Genomic DNA, 18,762 nt, shown 5'->3' with positions numbered 1-18,762 from the left:
CACCGCAAACTCCGGAGAGACATATCCATATGATCTCAGGAGGGTTTGCGGGAGGGGGACTCACAAAATCCTCTCGTAAAAGACATCTCAAGAGAGTTTACCAGGTCGAAGAAGGGTCCTCCGACCTTCCAACCATTTCATTCACAAAGGAAGATGGGCGAGGAGTAATCCCTGGGCACGATGACTCAGTGGTAATTACCATAATCTTGGCAAATTCCCATCTACACAGAACACTAGTAGACCAAGGAAGCTCAGCGGACATCCTCTTTAAGCCCGCTTTCGACAAACTAGGTTTAGATGAGAAAGAGTTAAGAGCCTACCCCGACACCTTGTACGGATTAGGTGACACGCCAATAAAGCCACTAGGATTTTTGCCCCTCCACACCACCTTTGGAAAGGGGGAGAAATCAAAGACTCTGAGTATAGACTTCATAGTCATCGACGTGGGGTCGGCCTATAATGCTTTGATCGGCAGAGCTACCCTTAATCGACTCGGAGCGGTGGTATCGACACCCCACCTCTGCATGAAATTCCCGACCTCAGCGGGGATAGCAACGGTGAGGGGAGATCAGAAGCTGGCAAGGAAGTGCTACAATGAAAGCCTAAACCTGAGAGGAAAAGGCAAAGAAGTTCACACAATAGAGCTCGGGGGAACAAGGGTTAAAGAAGAGCTGCGACCCCAGCCCGGGGGAAAAACTGAGGAGATTCAGGTCGGCGAAAAGGAAGGAAAAAACACTCACATAGGAGCCAACCTAGGGGAAACCCTAAGACAAGGGTTGACTAAGCTCCTAAAAGATAATTCCGATCTCTTCGCCTGGAAGGCCTCCGACATGCCTGGGATAGATCCCGAGCTCATGTCCCACAATCTCTCGGTCTACTCAGGGTCCCGACCTGTGCAACAAAGAAGGCGCAAGCTCGGCCCAGGGCGAGCCCTAGTAGTGGACGAGCAAGTACAGGCGCTCCTGGAAGCCGGCTTCATCAGAGAAGTCAAATACCCGACATGGCTAGCCAATGTAGTGCTAGTCAAAAAACAAAATGGCAAATGGAGGATGTGCGTCGACTATACCGACTTAAATAAGGCATGTCCCAAGGACCCTTATCCACTACCAAGCATTGACACCCTAGTAGACTCTAGCTCAGGGTATCAATACTTGTCGTTCATGGACGCCTACTCGGGGTATAACCAAATCCCGATGTATGAACCCGACCAGGAAAGGACATCATTCATCACGCCCAGAGCCAACTATTGCTACGTGGTCATGCCATTTGGATTAAAAAATGCAGGGGCCACATATCAAAGGCTGATGAATAAGGTGTTTACCCCTCACCTAGGGAGCTTAATGGAAGTGTACGTCGACGACATGTTGGTGAAGACCAAGAAAGAAACCGACCTCTTGTCTGACCTTTCACGAGTCTTTGACACCATAAGGTTGCACGGGATGAGACTCAATCCTGCAAAGTGTGCCTTCGCGGTGGAGGCGGGAAAATTTCTAGGATTTATGTTAACACAAAGAGGGATCGAAGCCAATCCCGACAAGTGTAGAACTATCCTAGAAATGAAAAGCCCGACTTGTTTGAGAGAGGTCCAACAGCTGAATGGCCGACTAGCGGCTCTCTCCAGATTTTTGGCAGGATCAGCACTAAGATCCCTTTCACTGTTCTCCCTATTGAGAAAGGGACACCAATTCGAATGGACTCCCGAATGCGAGGAGGCGTTCCAGGAGTTCAAAAAGTTTTTGAGCCAACCTCCTATTTTGACCCGACCTGTAGCCGGAAAAGACCTCGTCCTATACCTATCCGTGGCAGACAAGGCTGTCTCAGCAGCCTTGATAAGAGAAGACGAGGACGGTCAACACCCAATCTATTTCATCAGTAAAGTTCTACAGGGCCCTGAGCTAAGGTATCACAAATTAGAGAATTTTGCCTACTCCTTAGTGATAGCCTCTCGAAGGCTACGGCCTTACTTTCAAGCTCACACAATAAGAGTCCGCACGAACCAACCTATGAAGCAAATCCTCCAAAAGACGGATGTTGCAGGAAGAATGGTTCAATGGGCAATAGAGCTCTCCGAGTTCGACTTGAAGTACGAAACTCGGACGGCGATTAAAGCCCAATGCCTCGCCGACTTCATTGCAGAATATGCAGGGGATCAAGAGGATAAACCAACTACATGGGAACTCTACGTAGATGGATCCTCCAACAAAACAGGAAGTGGCGCAGGCATAATATTGGTAGATGAAAGGGGAACCCAGATAGAGGTCTCCCTCAAGTTTGAATTCCCAGCTTCAAATAATCAGGCAGAGTATGAAGCCTTGATTGCAGGATTGAAGCTGGCAGAAGAAGTCGGTGCTACAAAGGTAATGGTATACAGTGACTCTCAAGTGGTGACCTCCCAAATAAGTGGAGAATATCAGGCAAAAGACCCAAATATGAAGAGATACTTGGAAAAAACTCTGGAGCACCTTGGGCGTTTTGCAGAAACCGAGGTCACGCACATAACTCGGGACCTAAATAGCAGAGCAGACGCCCTATCCAAGTTAGCAAGTACCAAGCCAGGAGGAAATAACAGAAGCCTGATCCAAGAAACTCTCCAGGAACCTTCAGTGGTAAAAATGGAAGACAAACAAGAAGTCTTTGAAGTGGTCGGATTAAACCTCGGATGGATGAACCCCTTGGTCGAATACCTGAAATTCGACATCCTCCCCAAGGAGGAAAAGGAGGCCAAGAAAATCCGAAGGGAAGCACAACACTATACCTTGGTGAAAAATATTCTCTATAGAAGGGGGATATCAACACCATTGTTAAAGTGCGTACCGACCTCAAGAGCCACCGAGGTATTAGAGGAGGTACATAGTGGAATCTGCGGGAACCATCTCGGAGCAAGGTCATTAGCCAGAAAGGTGATCCGAGCTGGATTCTACTGGCCAACCTTGCAGAAAGATGCCACAGACTTTGTGAAAAAATGCCAACCGTGTCAAATGCATGCAAATTTCCACGTGGCCCCCCCAGAGGAGCTCATCAGTATCACCTCCCCATGGCCCTTCGCAAAATGGGGAATGGATTTGTTAGGTCCTTTTCCCCAGGCGCCAGGACAAGTCAAATACCTAATAGTGGGAATAGATTATTTCACAAAGTGGATAGAAGCAGAACCACTGGCCACCATCACTGCACAAAGAAGTCGGAGGTTCCTCTACAAAAATATAATCACAAGGTATGGGATACCTTATTCCATTACCACAGATAACGGAACCCAGTTCACCGACTCTACTTTTAGAAGCCTAGTAGCCAGTATGAACATCAAACACCAGTTCACCTCAGTGGAATACCCACAAGCCAATGAGCAAGCCGAAGCAGCCAACAAAGTCATACTGGCAGGGCTGAAGAAAAGATTACAAGATGCGAAAGGAGCTTGGGCTGAAGAGCTCCAACAAGTACTATGGGCTTACAGAACAACCCCCCAATCCACCACTGGAGAAACACCCTTCCGACTAGTTTATGGCGTAGAAGCCATGATCCCAATAGAGGTCAATGAGCAAAGCCCAAGAGTGATTTTCCACGACGAGATCGGGAATATACAGGGGCACAAAGAGGAGCTCGACTTACTCCCCGAAATCCGAGAAGAAGCCCAGATAAGAGAAGCAGCGTTGAAGCAAAGGATGACCGCGAGATACAACAAAAAAGTCATTCGAAGGAGTTTCACCCCAGATGACTTGGTCCTAATCAGAAACGATATTGGAGTCAACAAATCAGGGGAAGGTAAGCTCGCTGCTAATTGGAAAGGACCATACAAGATCAACGAGGTCTTAGGAAAGGGCTATTATAGAGTAACCGACTTCGACGGCAACGAGTTACCAAGATCATGGCATGCTTGTAATATGAAAAGGTACTACAGCTAAAAGCGAACCCTACCCCCTGATGTACTCTTTTCCCAATTTCATGATTTTTTCCCAAAATCAAAGGGTTTTTTCTGAAAAGGGTTTTTAACGAGGCATCATAGTAGGGGCTAAGGGAAAATAAATTATCAAAGGCCCTTAGTAGCAATAAGGTACCTCCTCAATTAATAAAGATCTCTTTCATTTTAAATATCTCTTTTAAATTCCCTTTTTATTCTCTTTCTACGAAACGCGCCGATTTAAGCTTGACAAAACGTGAAAATCCCATGAACCGACCTAGATGGTCGTCAGGATAAAACGACGAGGTACAAGTCGGCGTAAAGAGGCTATAGAAGTCGATCATGATAAACTCGGGAGCAGTCCGACTCACAAGTCGGAATGTGAAACCGAGTAAAATTAAAATGAATCGCAAAAGTAGCCTAAGTCACGAAAAACTCAATAAAACAAAATTGAGTACTAGGAATAAAAGAGATAGGAAAAAACTAAGAAAAAGTTGTAAGGCTGCCTTGAGGATCAAAGAGATTCAGAAAAGCAGGCAAGCCCCAAAGAAAAGGTTTTTTCCAGAAAAGATCAAAGAGTCAAAAAGAACCACGAACAGAAAAGCATGCGCGCATAAGGTAACTCAAAACCCTTATCCAAAAAGGGCATTTATTTAAAACGCTAAATTAAACCCTTATTAAAAAATGGTATCATAAATTGTTTTGTTTACGGCCTTAAAAGGCCAAAAATTGTTCAAACATCAAACAAATAAATATAAAGAGTTTAAAAAGGGGGGGGGGGGTCCACAGGCCGGACCCCCAATAACCAACAAAATCACTTCTTTGCAAGAGGAGTAGAAGGATCACCACCACCCGGACCAGGAGTTGGAGAGAAAGTCGGAGGAGCAGCAGAAGAACTCGGAGCGTCCTTAGAGCGAGGAGGGGACTCTATGATCCTCTGCCCCCGAGTCTTCAAATCAGACTCGGACTCCACCACGGGGACAGGAGGATCCACGATGGCACCATCAACAACAATCTTATCAGGGTCCAAAGGAGAAAGGTCCAAGTCAGGAGCAATAACTCCGACCTGCTCCTTAAAAACCCTCCATGCCTCATCAGCACCATCCGCAATAGAGTCCTCCAACTCGGTATAGGCCTTCCGAGCATTCAGCAAGTCATTCTTTACAGACACAAGATCAGCAAATAAACTGTTGTAGCTGGCTTGCGCTGCTTTCCTCAAATCCACCTCCATGTTGCATTGGGCTTGCAACTTCTTCTCCTTCTCCCGGAGGCTGTCCCTCTCCTCCTTCAGCTTGGCAACTTCCCCCTCCAACTCCCTCTCATGCTCCTGATATATGCGAAGCCTACCTTCCAGCTCCTCGACCCTCGAGGTCGTCCCTAAAGAGCTGATAGGAGTCTTCTCAAATATATCTAAGAGTTTGCCACAAACCCCCGCCGTCTTGAGACTCTCCTCAACCACAGTGGTGAGGTAGTGCCGAACAGAAACATCATCCATACTCATACGAGCATGAGGATAAATGTTCTTTCGGACGAACGCAAGAGCGTCCGCCTCACCAGAAGCGCCAGACTCTAAGGTCTTGCGCTTCTTCGGCTCTGGTTCAGGAGTAGGTCGGACAGAAGGGGGTGGCAGAGAGGAAGCAGAGGAAGAAATTACAATAGGTTGGGAGGGAGTCCCAACGTTCCGAGGAGGAGGAGGAGGAGAGACAATCGCCCTAGCACCACCAGATCTGGCACGAGACTTTGCCTTGGCTTCCTGAACCCTCTGGTAAGACTCTTGAGCGTTTTTCTTTGCCATCTCTGCAAAAACAAATCGGTAGCTAAAAGTCAGACAAGTCGGTAAAAGAAATTGCAAGTCGGAAATAAGTGAGAAACGCAAAAAGCTACCTAGTTGTGACTGGACAAAGGCCGGCGACCCCTGGAGAAATTTTTTAGTATCCAAGTATGGGGCCCTACCCCACACTTCTCGGAGGAACCCTACGATGGCCGCCTCCACTTCGTCCAGGTCGTCCGGACCATACTTCTCACAGGGGGAGGCCTCTAACCAGTATAGAGGAAAGCGAGGAGAAGAACTCTCATCTAAGAAAAAGGGGTGGTGACCCTCTACTGCTTGAACTTTGAAAAAATAGCTTTTAAAATCGTGAAAGGATTCGTCAAAAAGGGTAAAAAGCCTCCGACCTTGTATGGCTCGGAAGGACACCCATTGTTGCTTATTATTTAGCCCACTGAAGAGCTTGGTCATATGGAAGAGATAGAAGAAAATCCTCAGAGAAGTCGGGAACTCTAAGGCCTGGCTGATAAATTGGTAAATTTTCAAAAAACCCCAAGAGTTGGGGTGAAGCTGGGTGGGAGCAACCCGGCAATGACGTAACACAGACATTTCAAACTCTGAAAATGGAAGAAAAACGCCCAAACGGGTGACCATACTCTCATACATAAAAAAGAAATGAGGGACCGCCTCGTCGGCCCTCCCGAAGCAAACCCGGTCTTCTGGACCCGGGACTACCAACTCATACTTCGGCTCATCCTCTTCAGAAGTACAAATTCTATGATGAGTACGAAGGTGGGTGATAAACTCGGTATCGACTGAAGGCTCCTCCCCTAGGACCGTGACATCAACCCACTGAGAAAGAACCTCTACGAAAGCCATTTTCTTTTCTTAAAAGGGGTGACAAGAAACCTACAAAAAGAAAAGGAAAATCAACACACGGTCTCTAAAGGGAGGGGGTACGGAACTAAAGCCTACGAACCAGTCTACTACAAAATAAAGGCACGCAAATAGAAAGCATGTTACAGAAGGGAAAAAAAAAAGCTAACCTTTAAGTCTGAAATCAAGACTGGAGGAAGTAAAAGCCTTCGAAATGCAAGAATGCAGCACGAACGAATGCAAGGGAAATTTGAAAGATTGCAGAAACGAAACAACGAAAGAGAGGAAAAGTATTTATAAGAACGTTAGGGGCATAATGGTAAAATTGGGGCAATCATTAATGAAGATGCACCGTTACCAAGGCCATTAAATCCCTACGCACACCCCTAACGGACACGACGCTTGATTAGACGTAACTGTCAGAACCGAAAGGTCAAGAAAAATCACGTCGGTTCTTAAACCATCACGTCGGTCCTCTCGCAAATCGGCTACGACCCCGAGTTGAATACTCGAACCCAAATTCTGAAAAGAAATTGGGCTCGAGTAGGGGCACTGTTCATACCCTGGCCCAATAATAAAGGTCCAGGATCCAAGCAAAAAGGCCCAAGTACCAGCCTTCATTCCCAGAAGTCGGTACTGAACACGACCTGCTCCAGAGAAGTCGGATACGAGGGTCAGCTGGCAGATAACACTCATTCGAATGAGTAACTGCCCCTAGAAACTCTCTAACCACTTCATAGAGCCATATCTTAACCTCCCTAAGATATGGAAACGGTTATCCACCTAAAAAGGTGGCACTACTTCAGCGGTGGTTATTGGTTCGCCACTATAAATACACTGACACCATTCAGGTATTACCAAGTCCAATACTCTCTAACCTGCTCACACTCTTGCTAACTTAGGCATCGGAGTGTCTTTGCAGGTACCACCCCCCATTCTTTCTCACGTACAAGTCGGACAGAGGAACACCGAGTACCAGGTCCACTCGAAAGCCACCTCCTTCATACGTCTGGGCCAACCAACGCCATCCAGCCCATTAATCTCCGGTTACCCATCGTAACACTACTTTTTATAAGTCAAAAGTTAAAAAAAATTACTTCTAGAATTTTTCAAACGGGCCCTAAATAACCACTATTGGGTAGAATAGAGTACGCAGTGGACTACGTTACCATTTGTTTTGTCAACTATATTATATGTGTACATTAAAATTAATTATTAATATAAAATATATATTAAAAATAAATTAAATAATATATATTTATTTATATATAAATATATAATGAGTTATTTTAGTAATTAATTTTAATATAAAAATAATATTTTTATTATTTTGCCCCTTATCACCATGCATTTTATTTGACAAAACCATTTGCGTGTAAACGGACTAAATTCATAATAAGTAATGAAACATGTTTTATTCAAGGTTTGAAAAACTGAATCGATCATTAAACCGCTCTAATTATTGATTTATTAGTTTATTAGTTCAACTAGTTTAACCGATAGTTCAACCAGAAAAATCGTTTTAGAATAAAATAATAAATAAATTATAAATAAACATAAACAAATAAATCAAAAATAAAAAAGAATGAAAAACAGAAAAACCCAATCATAAACACCATTACCAAATTAAATCTAAAATAAAAAAGAGTGAAAAACAGATAAACTCAATCATAAACACCATTACCAAATGAAAAGCAGAACTTAATAGAACCAAAAATCAACAAACAAATCCAATTAAAAGGTAAAAACAGGTTTCCACCTTGGAGGTTGCAGGTTTTCACTTTGTACCCTTAACACCAATTACCTCACGTGAACCAAAATTAATTTGAGGGAAAACGCCACAGTTCAATGGTTATTAGTTTACTAAGAACTAACATAAATTTAAAATCGGCAACAGCAGCGGAACAAATCACTTGTCAGTTATCACAAATTTCATATTCAAAACACAAATCACTAATCAAGTAATCAGAGACATTCAAAATCACAAATCACTCATTCAGACTTCAGAGGCATTCAAATTCAATAATCTAAGTACTCAACAGAAATCATAGTGCCACTAACCTTTCACTACAGCAGGACGTCAACGGCGAGACGACGGCGACACAATAGTGAGACGACGACGCAGCAACTAGAAGCCTCAAATAGCGACTTCACTGGCGGAATGGATGACGTGACGAGCTAGAAAAGAAGCTATGGCTGTATGCGTTTGGAACAGGGGAAAGAGGAGGCTGCAAACACGCCGACAACCACAGACGGCGACGGTAGTTCCGGCGACGAAGGTGGGTTTTTGGTTTGGGGATCCTTAGGGCTAGCTGTTTCGAAGGAAGGGGTGTTTGGTGTGTGTGTGTGTGTGTGTGGGGGGTGGGGGGTTAACCGAGAGGGGGATTTTGTTTTTTCTTTTTTTTTTAAAAAAAAAGGAAAACAATGTCGTTTCACACGAACCGGTCAGTTCCCTACTGGCCGATTCAACGGTTTCAGAATGGTTTGAGGATCAGCGGTTTTAGGAGGAAGACCAGACCGTTTTACACGCCGGTTTTTAGTTGAACCAGTTCGACCAGCTAGTCCGGACCAATTTTCAGAACATTGATTTTATTAGCACAATAACCTTTCATTTTCACAAACACAGTAGTTATGTAAATAACGGTTTCAAGATGGGTTATTATTATAAGATGTTTATACTACAATAATTATAATATTTTAAAAATTATTATTAAAATTAAACACTTTATTGTTACTGATGTGTATCTAACATTTCGGCAATCAAAATTGAAAAGTTCGAACACGTAGGACGCAAACCAATCATAATCAGCATAATGGTTTAATTCCAAAACTCACATAGCGATATGCTCGGATCGACCAAGGATCTCGGCAAATCTCAAAACTGACAGAACAAACTCTTACTCTATATAAGAAACAAAAAGCAACGCATTATAACACACTCATACTCTTTACTTACTTTGCTTGTCTTTCCTTTATAGTTAAAGATTCACTTCTGATCTGAGTGTCAGAATATCTTTTGCAGGTGTTCCACCCACAGTGTTTGAATCAAGCCAACGTATAGCTCTCCCAGCAAAAGCAGCTCTTTGGTATAGAAGTTGCTATAGTTCAGCAGGACTATCACAAAGAGAATATTTGGAACCTACCATGGGGCCGAGTTATACTAACCACACAATATTAAATCTCTTTTATTGAACACTCTATTCGCATGGACTTCAATAATGGTTGACAATGGGATCCCGCAACTGACTCAGTCCGAGCTACTGGCACAAAATGCGGAATTCCAAGTGGAGGTTCAGAGGGTGACTGACCTACTAGCTCCCAAACCAGAATGAGAAGAAAGACAACGGAGATCCCAAAAACACAAATTCAAATGACGAACATGTGTTGGAAGTTTGTTCAAAAGAAACAACCACTCCGATGGAGAAAAAGACAATATCCAATACTTTTTCAGAGGACATTATGAAGTTTCAGATGCCAAAGAACTTTACATTGCCTACCACCCTCAAACCGTACGAGGCGTTTAAAGACCCACACATCCATATTACTAAATTACAAGCGATGATATTTTTTAATGGTGCTTCTGACCCTATACTTTGTTGTTCTTTTCCAACTTTTTTAGATGATAGATGCTGCTTTACTTTGGTTCTCTAAGTTGCCTGCAAGGTCCATTTCAAATTTTGAGGACTTGCCGGAGGCCTTTACTAACCACTTTGCCACTTCAAAAATATACGTGCATGGATCGGACTATCTTAATACCATCAAATAAGGGCAGCACGAAAGTCTCAAAGATTATATGACGCGCTTTGCCAAAGAAACCATGGAGAATCCATACCTCAGTCCGGACGTACACTTACATGCAACCAAAAGCGGCCTTCATCCCGGTAAATTTCAAGAGACTATAGCAGTAACAAAGCCAAAGACATTAGTCGATTTCCGGGAGAAAGCTGTTGGACAAATGGAGATTGAAGAACTCCGTGAAGCTCGAAGGGTAAACAAACAACAACCTCGACGTGATGAGGAGAAAACTCCCAAGTCACAAAACAACAAGGAAGTCAAAAAACCATTTATACTCACTCCAAAATTTGCCACTTATACCCGGTTCAACACCGAGAGAGGATATCATAGAAGAAATCCTCCATGCCATGATTATTAAACCTTCAAGCAGAGCAGGCACCTACCAAGACCAAAGGTTTACAGACAAAATAAAATATTTCACCTTTCACTAGAAATTCGGCCACACTATAGATGCGTGCATAGTGAAAAAGGATCTCCTAGAAAGACTAGCCCGGCAAAGCCTCCTTGACAAATACGTAGATGGACGACTACACAAAGACAACAGCTCCACTCAAGACATCAACAACTAAACTTCAACAGAAAAAAGAAAAAAGTAAATGGACGAATTCTAACCAACCAATGGGAATTATAAATTGCATTTCAGGAGGCTATGCTGGGGGGAGGAACTACATGCTCAGCTCGGAAAAGAAGTTATCGGGCTATGCTAGCAATAGAAGGGACAACCCAACCAAAAAAGGAAGATATAGCAACAACGGCAACTGTTTTCACACAATCTAATTTCCACTCTTCAAGCCCAAACCTTGACGACCCGGTGGTAATTTCTGTTCAGACTGGTGACTTGTTGGCAAGAAAGGTCTTATTAGACCCAGGTAGTAGTGATGATATCCTGATTTATTCAACATTTCAAAAGATGAAACTGTGTGAGAAGGCTATGCAATCCTCCTCTGAAAAATTGGTCGGGTTCTCTGGGGAAAGAGTTCCAGTGCTCAGGCATATCTGGTTAAAGACTATGATGGGAAAAAGCCCTCAATAAAAAATTGTCGATATCTAGTATCTCATAGTGGATTCCCCCAGTCCATATAACATTATTCTCGAAAGAAATGCTTTAAATTCTTTCGGAGTAATAGTATCTACTTTACATTTATGTGTTAAGTTTCATGTGTAAAAAAATTTAGTGGCAACAGTAAATGCCAACCATAAAGAAGCATGGCAATGTTACAATGCAAGCCTAAAACAAAGCTCTGCTAAGATAATGCCGCTAGCACGTATGCAGGAACTCAGAGAAATTACCTCTACTATCTGAACTCGATCCCATGGAAGATTTCTAAAAAAGACCTCAACCAATGGACAATCTTGAGAAGGTAACCTTAACTGAAAATGAAAATGAATTTACATATATAGGGGGGTGCACTTTCAGGTGAAGAGCAATCTTAGCTAATAATTGTACTACAATATAATGCCGACCTATTTGCATGGACACTCGCCGACATGCCAGGAATCACCCCAATGCCATGTGTCACAAGTTGGCAATTGACCCAGCCGCCCAACCTATAGCTCAGAAGAAACGCAACCTCAGAACTGAAAAAAGGGCGGCATCCCTAGAAGAAGGCAAGAAACTGCTTGCAACTAGTTTCATCAAAGACCTGCAATTCACAACATGGCTATCAAACATGGTAATGGTAAGAAAAAATTCAGGTAAATGACGCATGTTCGTCGACTTTATTAATCTTAATAAAGCATGCCCTAAAGATGCCTATCCACTACCTTGCATTGACAAACTGGTTGATAATGCCTTTGGTTTTGGTAGTTTAAGCATCATGGATGCGTATTTTGGTTATAATTAGATTTTAATGCATCCTGAGGACTAGAGTAAGATGGTCTTTATTACAGAATTCGGCAACTTTTATTACACAGTAATGTCATTTGGTCTTAAGAATGCAAGTGTCACATACCAAAGACTGATGGATAAAGTATTTGAATGACAACTAGGCCAAAACATGGAAGTCTATGTCGATGATATGGTAGCAAAGACTCTTTAAGATGGTTCACATTGTGCCAAACTAGTTGAGATCTTCAACCAGATCCGAACTTATTATAACATGAGACTAAATCTAGAAAAAATGTACTTTTGGGGTCCAAAGAGGCAAGTTCCTCGAATTCATGTTGACCTCCTGGGGAATTAAGGCAAATCCTAAGAAATGCAACGCTATCCTCAACATGACTAGTCCGAAAACAATAAAGGAAGTCCAACAGTTAACAGGACGGCTAGCAGCACTGTCACGATTCTTGCCCACAATTGCGAACCAATCTTACCACTTTTTTCAAACTATATCCAAGAACAAGCAATTTAAATGGAACAAGGATTGTGTGGGGTCGTTCCTGGAGTTAAAAACTATATTATCATCACCTCCCATACTACAAAGACCGGAAGTCGGTAAACCGTTATATTTATACCTATCTGTTTCTAACCATGCTATAAGTTCAGCTCTCGTTGTTGAAATAGGAAAAACACAAAAGCCGGTATACTTCGTCAGCAAGGTCTTACAACCGGCCGAGCGATGATACCCAAAGATAGAGCAGCTAGCTCTCGCCCTGGTGACTACTGCTAGAAGATTGAGACACTATTTCTAAAGCTACACCATCATTACACAAACTGATCATCCACTTCGACAAATCTTAACTAGGCCAGAAGTTGTTGGAAGATTGGTTAAATGGTCTATAGAACTTTCTGAATTTGATATTCAATACCAATCAAGATCAACTTTAAAGTCGCAAGCACTGGCTGACTTTATATTAAAGTTCATTACCCTTGACCCACAACACTAAGAACTAACTTGAAAGATGTACGTGGACGGCGCATCTAACAATGAAGGCAGCGGAGCCAGAATTCTCCTAGAAGATGGAACCATGATAATAGCTGAACAATCATTGCAATTTTCTTTCAAAATAAGCAACAACCAGGCCGAATATGAAGCTCTAATTGTTGGGCTACGACTTGCATACAACTTGCACATACCACAGCTCACGGTGTACTGTAATTAACTCTCGGTCGTACAACAGATCAACAAATCTTTACAGGTACGAGATCCTCTGCTAGAGCAATATTGGCTCATAGCAAAGGATCTCATTTCGAAATGCATTAAAATTGAAATCATTCATATACCTAGGGAGCATAATTCCCGGGTTGATATTTTATCCAAACTAGTGACCACCATAAAAGGCACACACGCACCAAACTTATCACAACTAACGCTAGAGAAACCTAGAGTAGATCTAATGTGCATATTAAGTATCACTCAGGTAGAAGACTAGAGCTTTCCCATCATAAAGTACATCAAAGAGGGGGTTATTCCACCAAATGAAACAAATCTGTGACTATTCAAAAGAAAAGCGAGATTCTACACCTTGATTGGGACCGATTTATACAGACGTGAATTTTCACAACCCCTACTCAAATGTCTCAGCAAAGAAGAAGCAAAATCAACCATGGCAGATGTTCATGAATGAGTATGTGAAAACCACATCGGAGGCCAAAGCTTAGCATCCAAGTTGCTCCGAGCTGGTCACTACTGGCTAATGATAAAAAGAGACTGCATACTTAAAGTAAAAAGATGTGACAATTACCAGAAGCATGCAACAGTCATACATACTCTAGCCGAGCTTGTTACACAGCACCAAGGTAAGCTAGCCGTTCTACAGATGGGGTCTAGATATCCTCGGAACTTTTCCAAAGACGTCAGGGCATGTAAAATTCCTTTTAGTTTCAATAGACTACTTCTCAAAGTAGATTGAAGCACAACCACTAGCACGTATAATGGCAGATAAGGTATGATCGTTCTTATGGAAACACGTCATTTGTAGATATGGTATTCTTGGTTAGATAGTAACCGATAATGGTAGATAATTCAGTGACCTTAATCTTGCATCTTTTTTACAAAATTTTAATATCAAACATCATTTTAGCTCGGTTGAGAACCCTCAAACAAATGGCTAGGCCGAGGCAACTAACCGAGTTATATTGCAGGCCATGAAGAAAAAGCCCAATGATGCAAAAGGGGAATGGATCGAGCTTATCCCCGAAATACTATGGAGTTATAACACCACAATTCAATATGCCATGGGAGAAACTCCTTTCAGATTGGTTTATGGAGCAGACGCAATGATACCTATGAAAATTGCTCATCCCACTTAAAGGACCGAGCTGTACAATGACAGTAGCAACATAATTGCAAGACATGTCGAGCTAGACATTGTCGAAGAAGATAGACAGATTGCCGAGCTCAGACAAAGAGCGATGCAACAACTGATCAAATAAAAACACAATAAAAAGGTAGTTTCCCGAGTTTTTCAACCAGGAGATCTTGTCCTTCGATGAACAGAAGAAGCTCGGAGACCGCCAGGCCATGGTAAGTTAGCCGCAACTTGGGAAGGCCCTTACCACGTCATAAAAGTGCTCAGCATAGGGGATTACTTGCTACAAATGCTAAAGGGGGACCCAATTTCTAGTTCATGGAATGTTTCATCATTAAAACCATATCAATCATAGGTCTAATGACATCGATGAATGACAGTATTCTTTTTCCCATATTGGGTTTTTACACCGAAAAGGTTTTAATGAGGCCGGACGCCAATCATACTCATGTATTTTGTGAATATAATAAAGGAGTTACGAATACCTTTTCTTCTTTATATATTTTCAAAAGACATATCAACATATAAATACCAAAACACTCAAAATGTTTATAAAGCAGGTAATTCAAAACCGAGCTTCATACTCGCATTCTATCCATCCAACAAAATACAAAACCAGGCCGATCATAAAAGATCGGCAAAGCCAAGTTCAAAAAATCTAGACAAAAGCAACATTATTACTAAAAGTCAGTCTTCTTTTTCACCAATGCTGGAACTATCATTTCCCTTTTCGCCCATAGCATCATCATCAACCAGCTCCCCATTCACAACCACCTTTGTCGCATCCAACTTTCCAACGTCTATTTTTTAGAATACAACTCTGACCTGAGAAACTACTCGGTCAAATCCCTGGGCAAAGGCCTTATATACCTCAGTCTCTAACTCTTTTACCCGATCACCCAACTGCTGATTCTCCACTTTCAATTTTTTCAATTCTTCCTCCATGAACAACTAGAGACTCTTTACATCAGCAAGCTCCGAGTTCTTCTACTTTAGAGAGGAAGCAAGTTCAGTCACCTTCTATTCTTTTTCATTTGCAAACTTCGTCATCTTCTCAATGGTTGCAGCATCCTTCTTTTCCTTTTTCAAAAGACACCTCCTGTGTATGTCCAATTGATACAAGGCGAGCACCAATAACCTGGAAAATACACAAGTTAGAAACGAACCAGGAAAAGTCATTATAACAAAAACCATTAATATATGTACCTACAGAAAACGGCTAGCCCCTATATGGCCAATTTCGTTAATTATTTTAATATCATCGGGAAATTGGCCGAATTGGTCGGCAAGGACCAAAAAAGGAAATAAATTAGACGAAAGAGACTTCGCATAAACATCTTCAAGGTATTCATGCAGCCTTTTCTAGGATTCATATGTCGGCTCCACCAATTGAAAATTAACATCATCCTCGTCCTTCAAATCGATGATTTCTGCCGCATTTTCTTTAATCACTGGCTGCCCTCTCTTTCGTTTTGGTCTTGATTTTAGCTCAAACTGAACGGCACCGATACCAGTGTCTTTGTCCACAGGGACGGATCCATAAATTTTAATATGGAGGGGCCGAATTTTAGATAATTTTTTTCATTCCATAAAAATAATTGACATATAGTTATTAGAGTTAGTTTTTTTTAAGATTTATCAAAAAATATATATAATTATAATTTTTTTTCACAATTTTATTTTTAATATGATAGTTACATAAAAGAAATATAACAATATCAATAGTACATTATAAAATTATAAAATACCAATAATTTATAGCGTGTTTAGTTAAAAATTATCACATATCTTATTAATTAAAATTAATTTTTTCAAAAATTTTAAAAAATTTGAAAATAAATTATAAATTATTAATTATTTGAAAGGCACAGTACCCTTATAAAATACAAGATATAAGATATCTTTATAAAAATTTTTCTTTTAACAACGTAAATTTAGAAGAAAAATGAGTATTTTTTACAAGAAAAGAATATCTAAAGTACATAATGTGATTACCAAAATATAACTACGTAAGTCATTATTAATATAATAATATAAATGTTAAATATGTTAATATAAAAAAATAAATAATTTTTTAAAAATAAATATAGAGATTATTATAGGTGCTTCGGATCGGGAGTAATCATTAGTGATAGGGCAAAAATAGGGAGGAAGGACAAAGGAAAGAGCGATGCCTACATTAAATCAATTGATTCGTCATGGTAGAGAAGAAAAACGGTGCACGGACCGTACTGGAGCTTTGGATCAATGTCCCCAGAAGCAAGGAGTATGCCCGCGTGTTTCAACGAGAACACCGAATTAAAAGGTACAAAGACTTGAGTGTATGATATTAAATTAGTTAAGTAAAAAAATTAGTGAATTAAATAATTAAGACGTAAATCTATCACAGTGAAAAATAATACATATAAAACTACTACATTACATAATATTTTTTATTTTTTAAACACATATCTTATATATAAATATAGTTTCTTAAAATTTGGGGGGCCGAGGCCACTACTCGCCCCCTCTAGGTCCGTCCCTGTTTGTCCATATTTGTTGTTGACCCCTCTTTTTTGTTTTCTTCCTCTGGGTGAAAAATAACTTGAGACTGGCTGTGGTTATTGTCGAAGCTTTCTGCCTTACGACAAAGTAGCCAAGCTATAATTAGTACACACATTTAGAAAAACAAGAACATTCTTACCAAAACTACAGTTACCTATATAGTCCAAAACAGCTTACTTATCCACATCCCATTTCAATAACTCAACAACAGATAATAGCTCTTTGGATTCCATCCCGTCAATCAAAAGTTTCATAATTATATCGTCATCGGCACATATATCCTCGACATCTAATATCTGTACAGGCTCAGGGGACCACGAGAGAAGGAATCTCTCTTCCAAGTATTCATTCAGATAAAAAGAAAATTTGTTTAAAACGCTCCTGATCTTAACAAACATCATTTTGAAATTCTTAGATGATTTATACAGTGCAAAAATTGATCTACCAGGGTGACTACTTAGGTTCACCCACAAGCCACTACCAACTCCTTTTGCCTGAAAAAGCGAAAAAAATTGTCTCAGAAACGGAGGTTGCTCGAGTAACTCCATCAATATCTCGAAAGCCCTAACAAAGCCTAGGAGTTTGGATGCAATTGCATTAGAGTACAATTCAACCAATACAAAATCCCACATTGAAAATATGAAAATAGCAACCTAACACCTAATTCTGTCAACAAACAGCTATACAAATAAAAGTAAGGCTAATCGCTCAACTTCTCACACATACGGTCATTTTCCCCACATAGCAACACCTCTATATGTATTTGGCTACCTTTCCTGACCAAAACATCTGAACCTAGCACCTTTACAAATTCGACACTTTTAAAACAAGACATATGACTCTTGACGCTTTCGTCTACCCAAGAGCAAGGGTCACTTACATCAATCTCTGCTTTTGACTTCTCCATTATCCTACCACTAAGGAAAACCCAAAGAAGAAAATAATCAAAGAATCCAAGACTTACCTTTTTTACTCATGTTGGGATAAAAGAGAAGTTATACTTTTTTGTCCTCTCTCCAAAACTACCACAAATATCATCTCGGAGAAAAGAACAAACTTTTAAGAATAAATACCACAAGTTATACTTAACCGTCTTCAATCTGAATTATCCATAAAAAATATTCAAAACATAAATTGATCAAACGATAAGGAATTCACCGAAATTCGCACCACATTTCACATCAATCCATTCAAGAGCGCATGAAATTAGGTAACATTTAAAATATAATTAATAACTAAACTTTTTACATTCTTCAAATGAATTAGAACGAGTTTGGGGTTAGGGTATTCTATTACACACCACAAGACATTGCCAAGGTATAGAAGTAACAAAGCTTGCCCTGCTTCCTCCGACATAGGTCAAGCTCGGGAGCTATGATATGTACCTAAAACCTCGGCAACCAAATTCAAAAAGCTCGGATACGTAAAACGAATCAATCACGATAAGCAAAACGGTTTAATTCCAGAACTCATATAGCGATATGCTCCGACCGACCAAGGATCTCGACAAATCTCATAACTGACACAATAAACTCTTACTCTATATAAGAAACAAAAAGCAACGCATCGCAACACACTCATACTCTTTATTTATTTTGCTTGTCTTTTTTTTATAGTTAAAGATTCACTTCTGACTTGAGGGTCTAAGTATCTTTTATAGGTATTTCACCTGAGGTGTTTGAATCAAGCTGACGTA

The 18,762-nt window shown here is 40.8% G+C and overlaps 1 protein-coding gene across 1 annotated transcript; it reads right to left on the bottom strand.

The window, feature by feature from the left end:
• Nucleotides 1-4,706: 4,706 nt before the first annotated feature.
• Nucleotides 4,707-6,539, bottom strand: LOC148581971 (uncharacterized). Its single transcript, XM_088497146.1, has 2 exons — nucleotides 5,777-6,539; nucleotides 4,707-5,689 (listed from the first exon to the last, which is right to left on the bottom strand). The coding sequence occupies exons 1-2, from the start codon at nucleotides 6,537-6,539 to the stop codon at nucleotides 4,707-4,709; spliced, it is 1,746 nt and encodes a 581-aa protein (XP_088353272.1).
• Between the last annotated feature and the right edge of the window lie 12,223 nt (nucleotides 6,540-18,762).

The sequence above is a fragment of the Arachis ipaensis genome, chromosome B10 (assembly GCF_059453495.1).
Source record: "Arachis ipaensis isolate K30076 ecotype BB chromosome B10, ASM5945349v1, whole genome shotgun sequence".
NCBI classification, from domain to species: Eukaryota; Viridiplantae; Streptophyta; class Magnoliopsida; order Fabales; family Fabaceae; genus Arachis; species Arachis ipaensis.
Note: the sequence above shows the minus strand (reverse complement) of the source record. Positions and strands in the feature narration are given on the sequence as shown.

Coding starts and splice junctions, on each gene's coding strand:
- LOC148581971 (XM_088497146.1), bottom strand. CDS start 6,539: ATGGCTTTCGTAGAGGTTCTTTCTCAGTGGGTTGATGTCACGGTCCTA. Junction 5,690..5,776: donor CTTTGTCCAGTCACAACTAG/GTAGCTTTTTGC, acceptor TTGTTTTTGCAG/AGATGGCAAAGAAAAACGCT.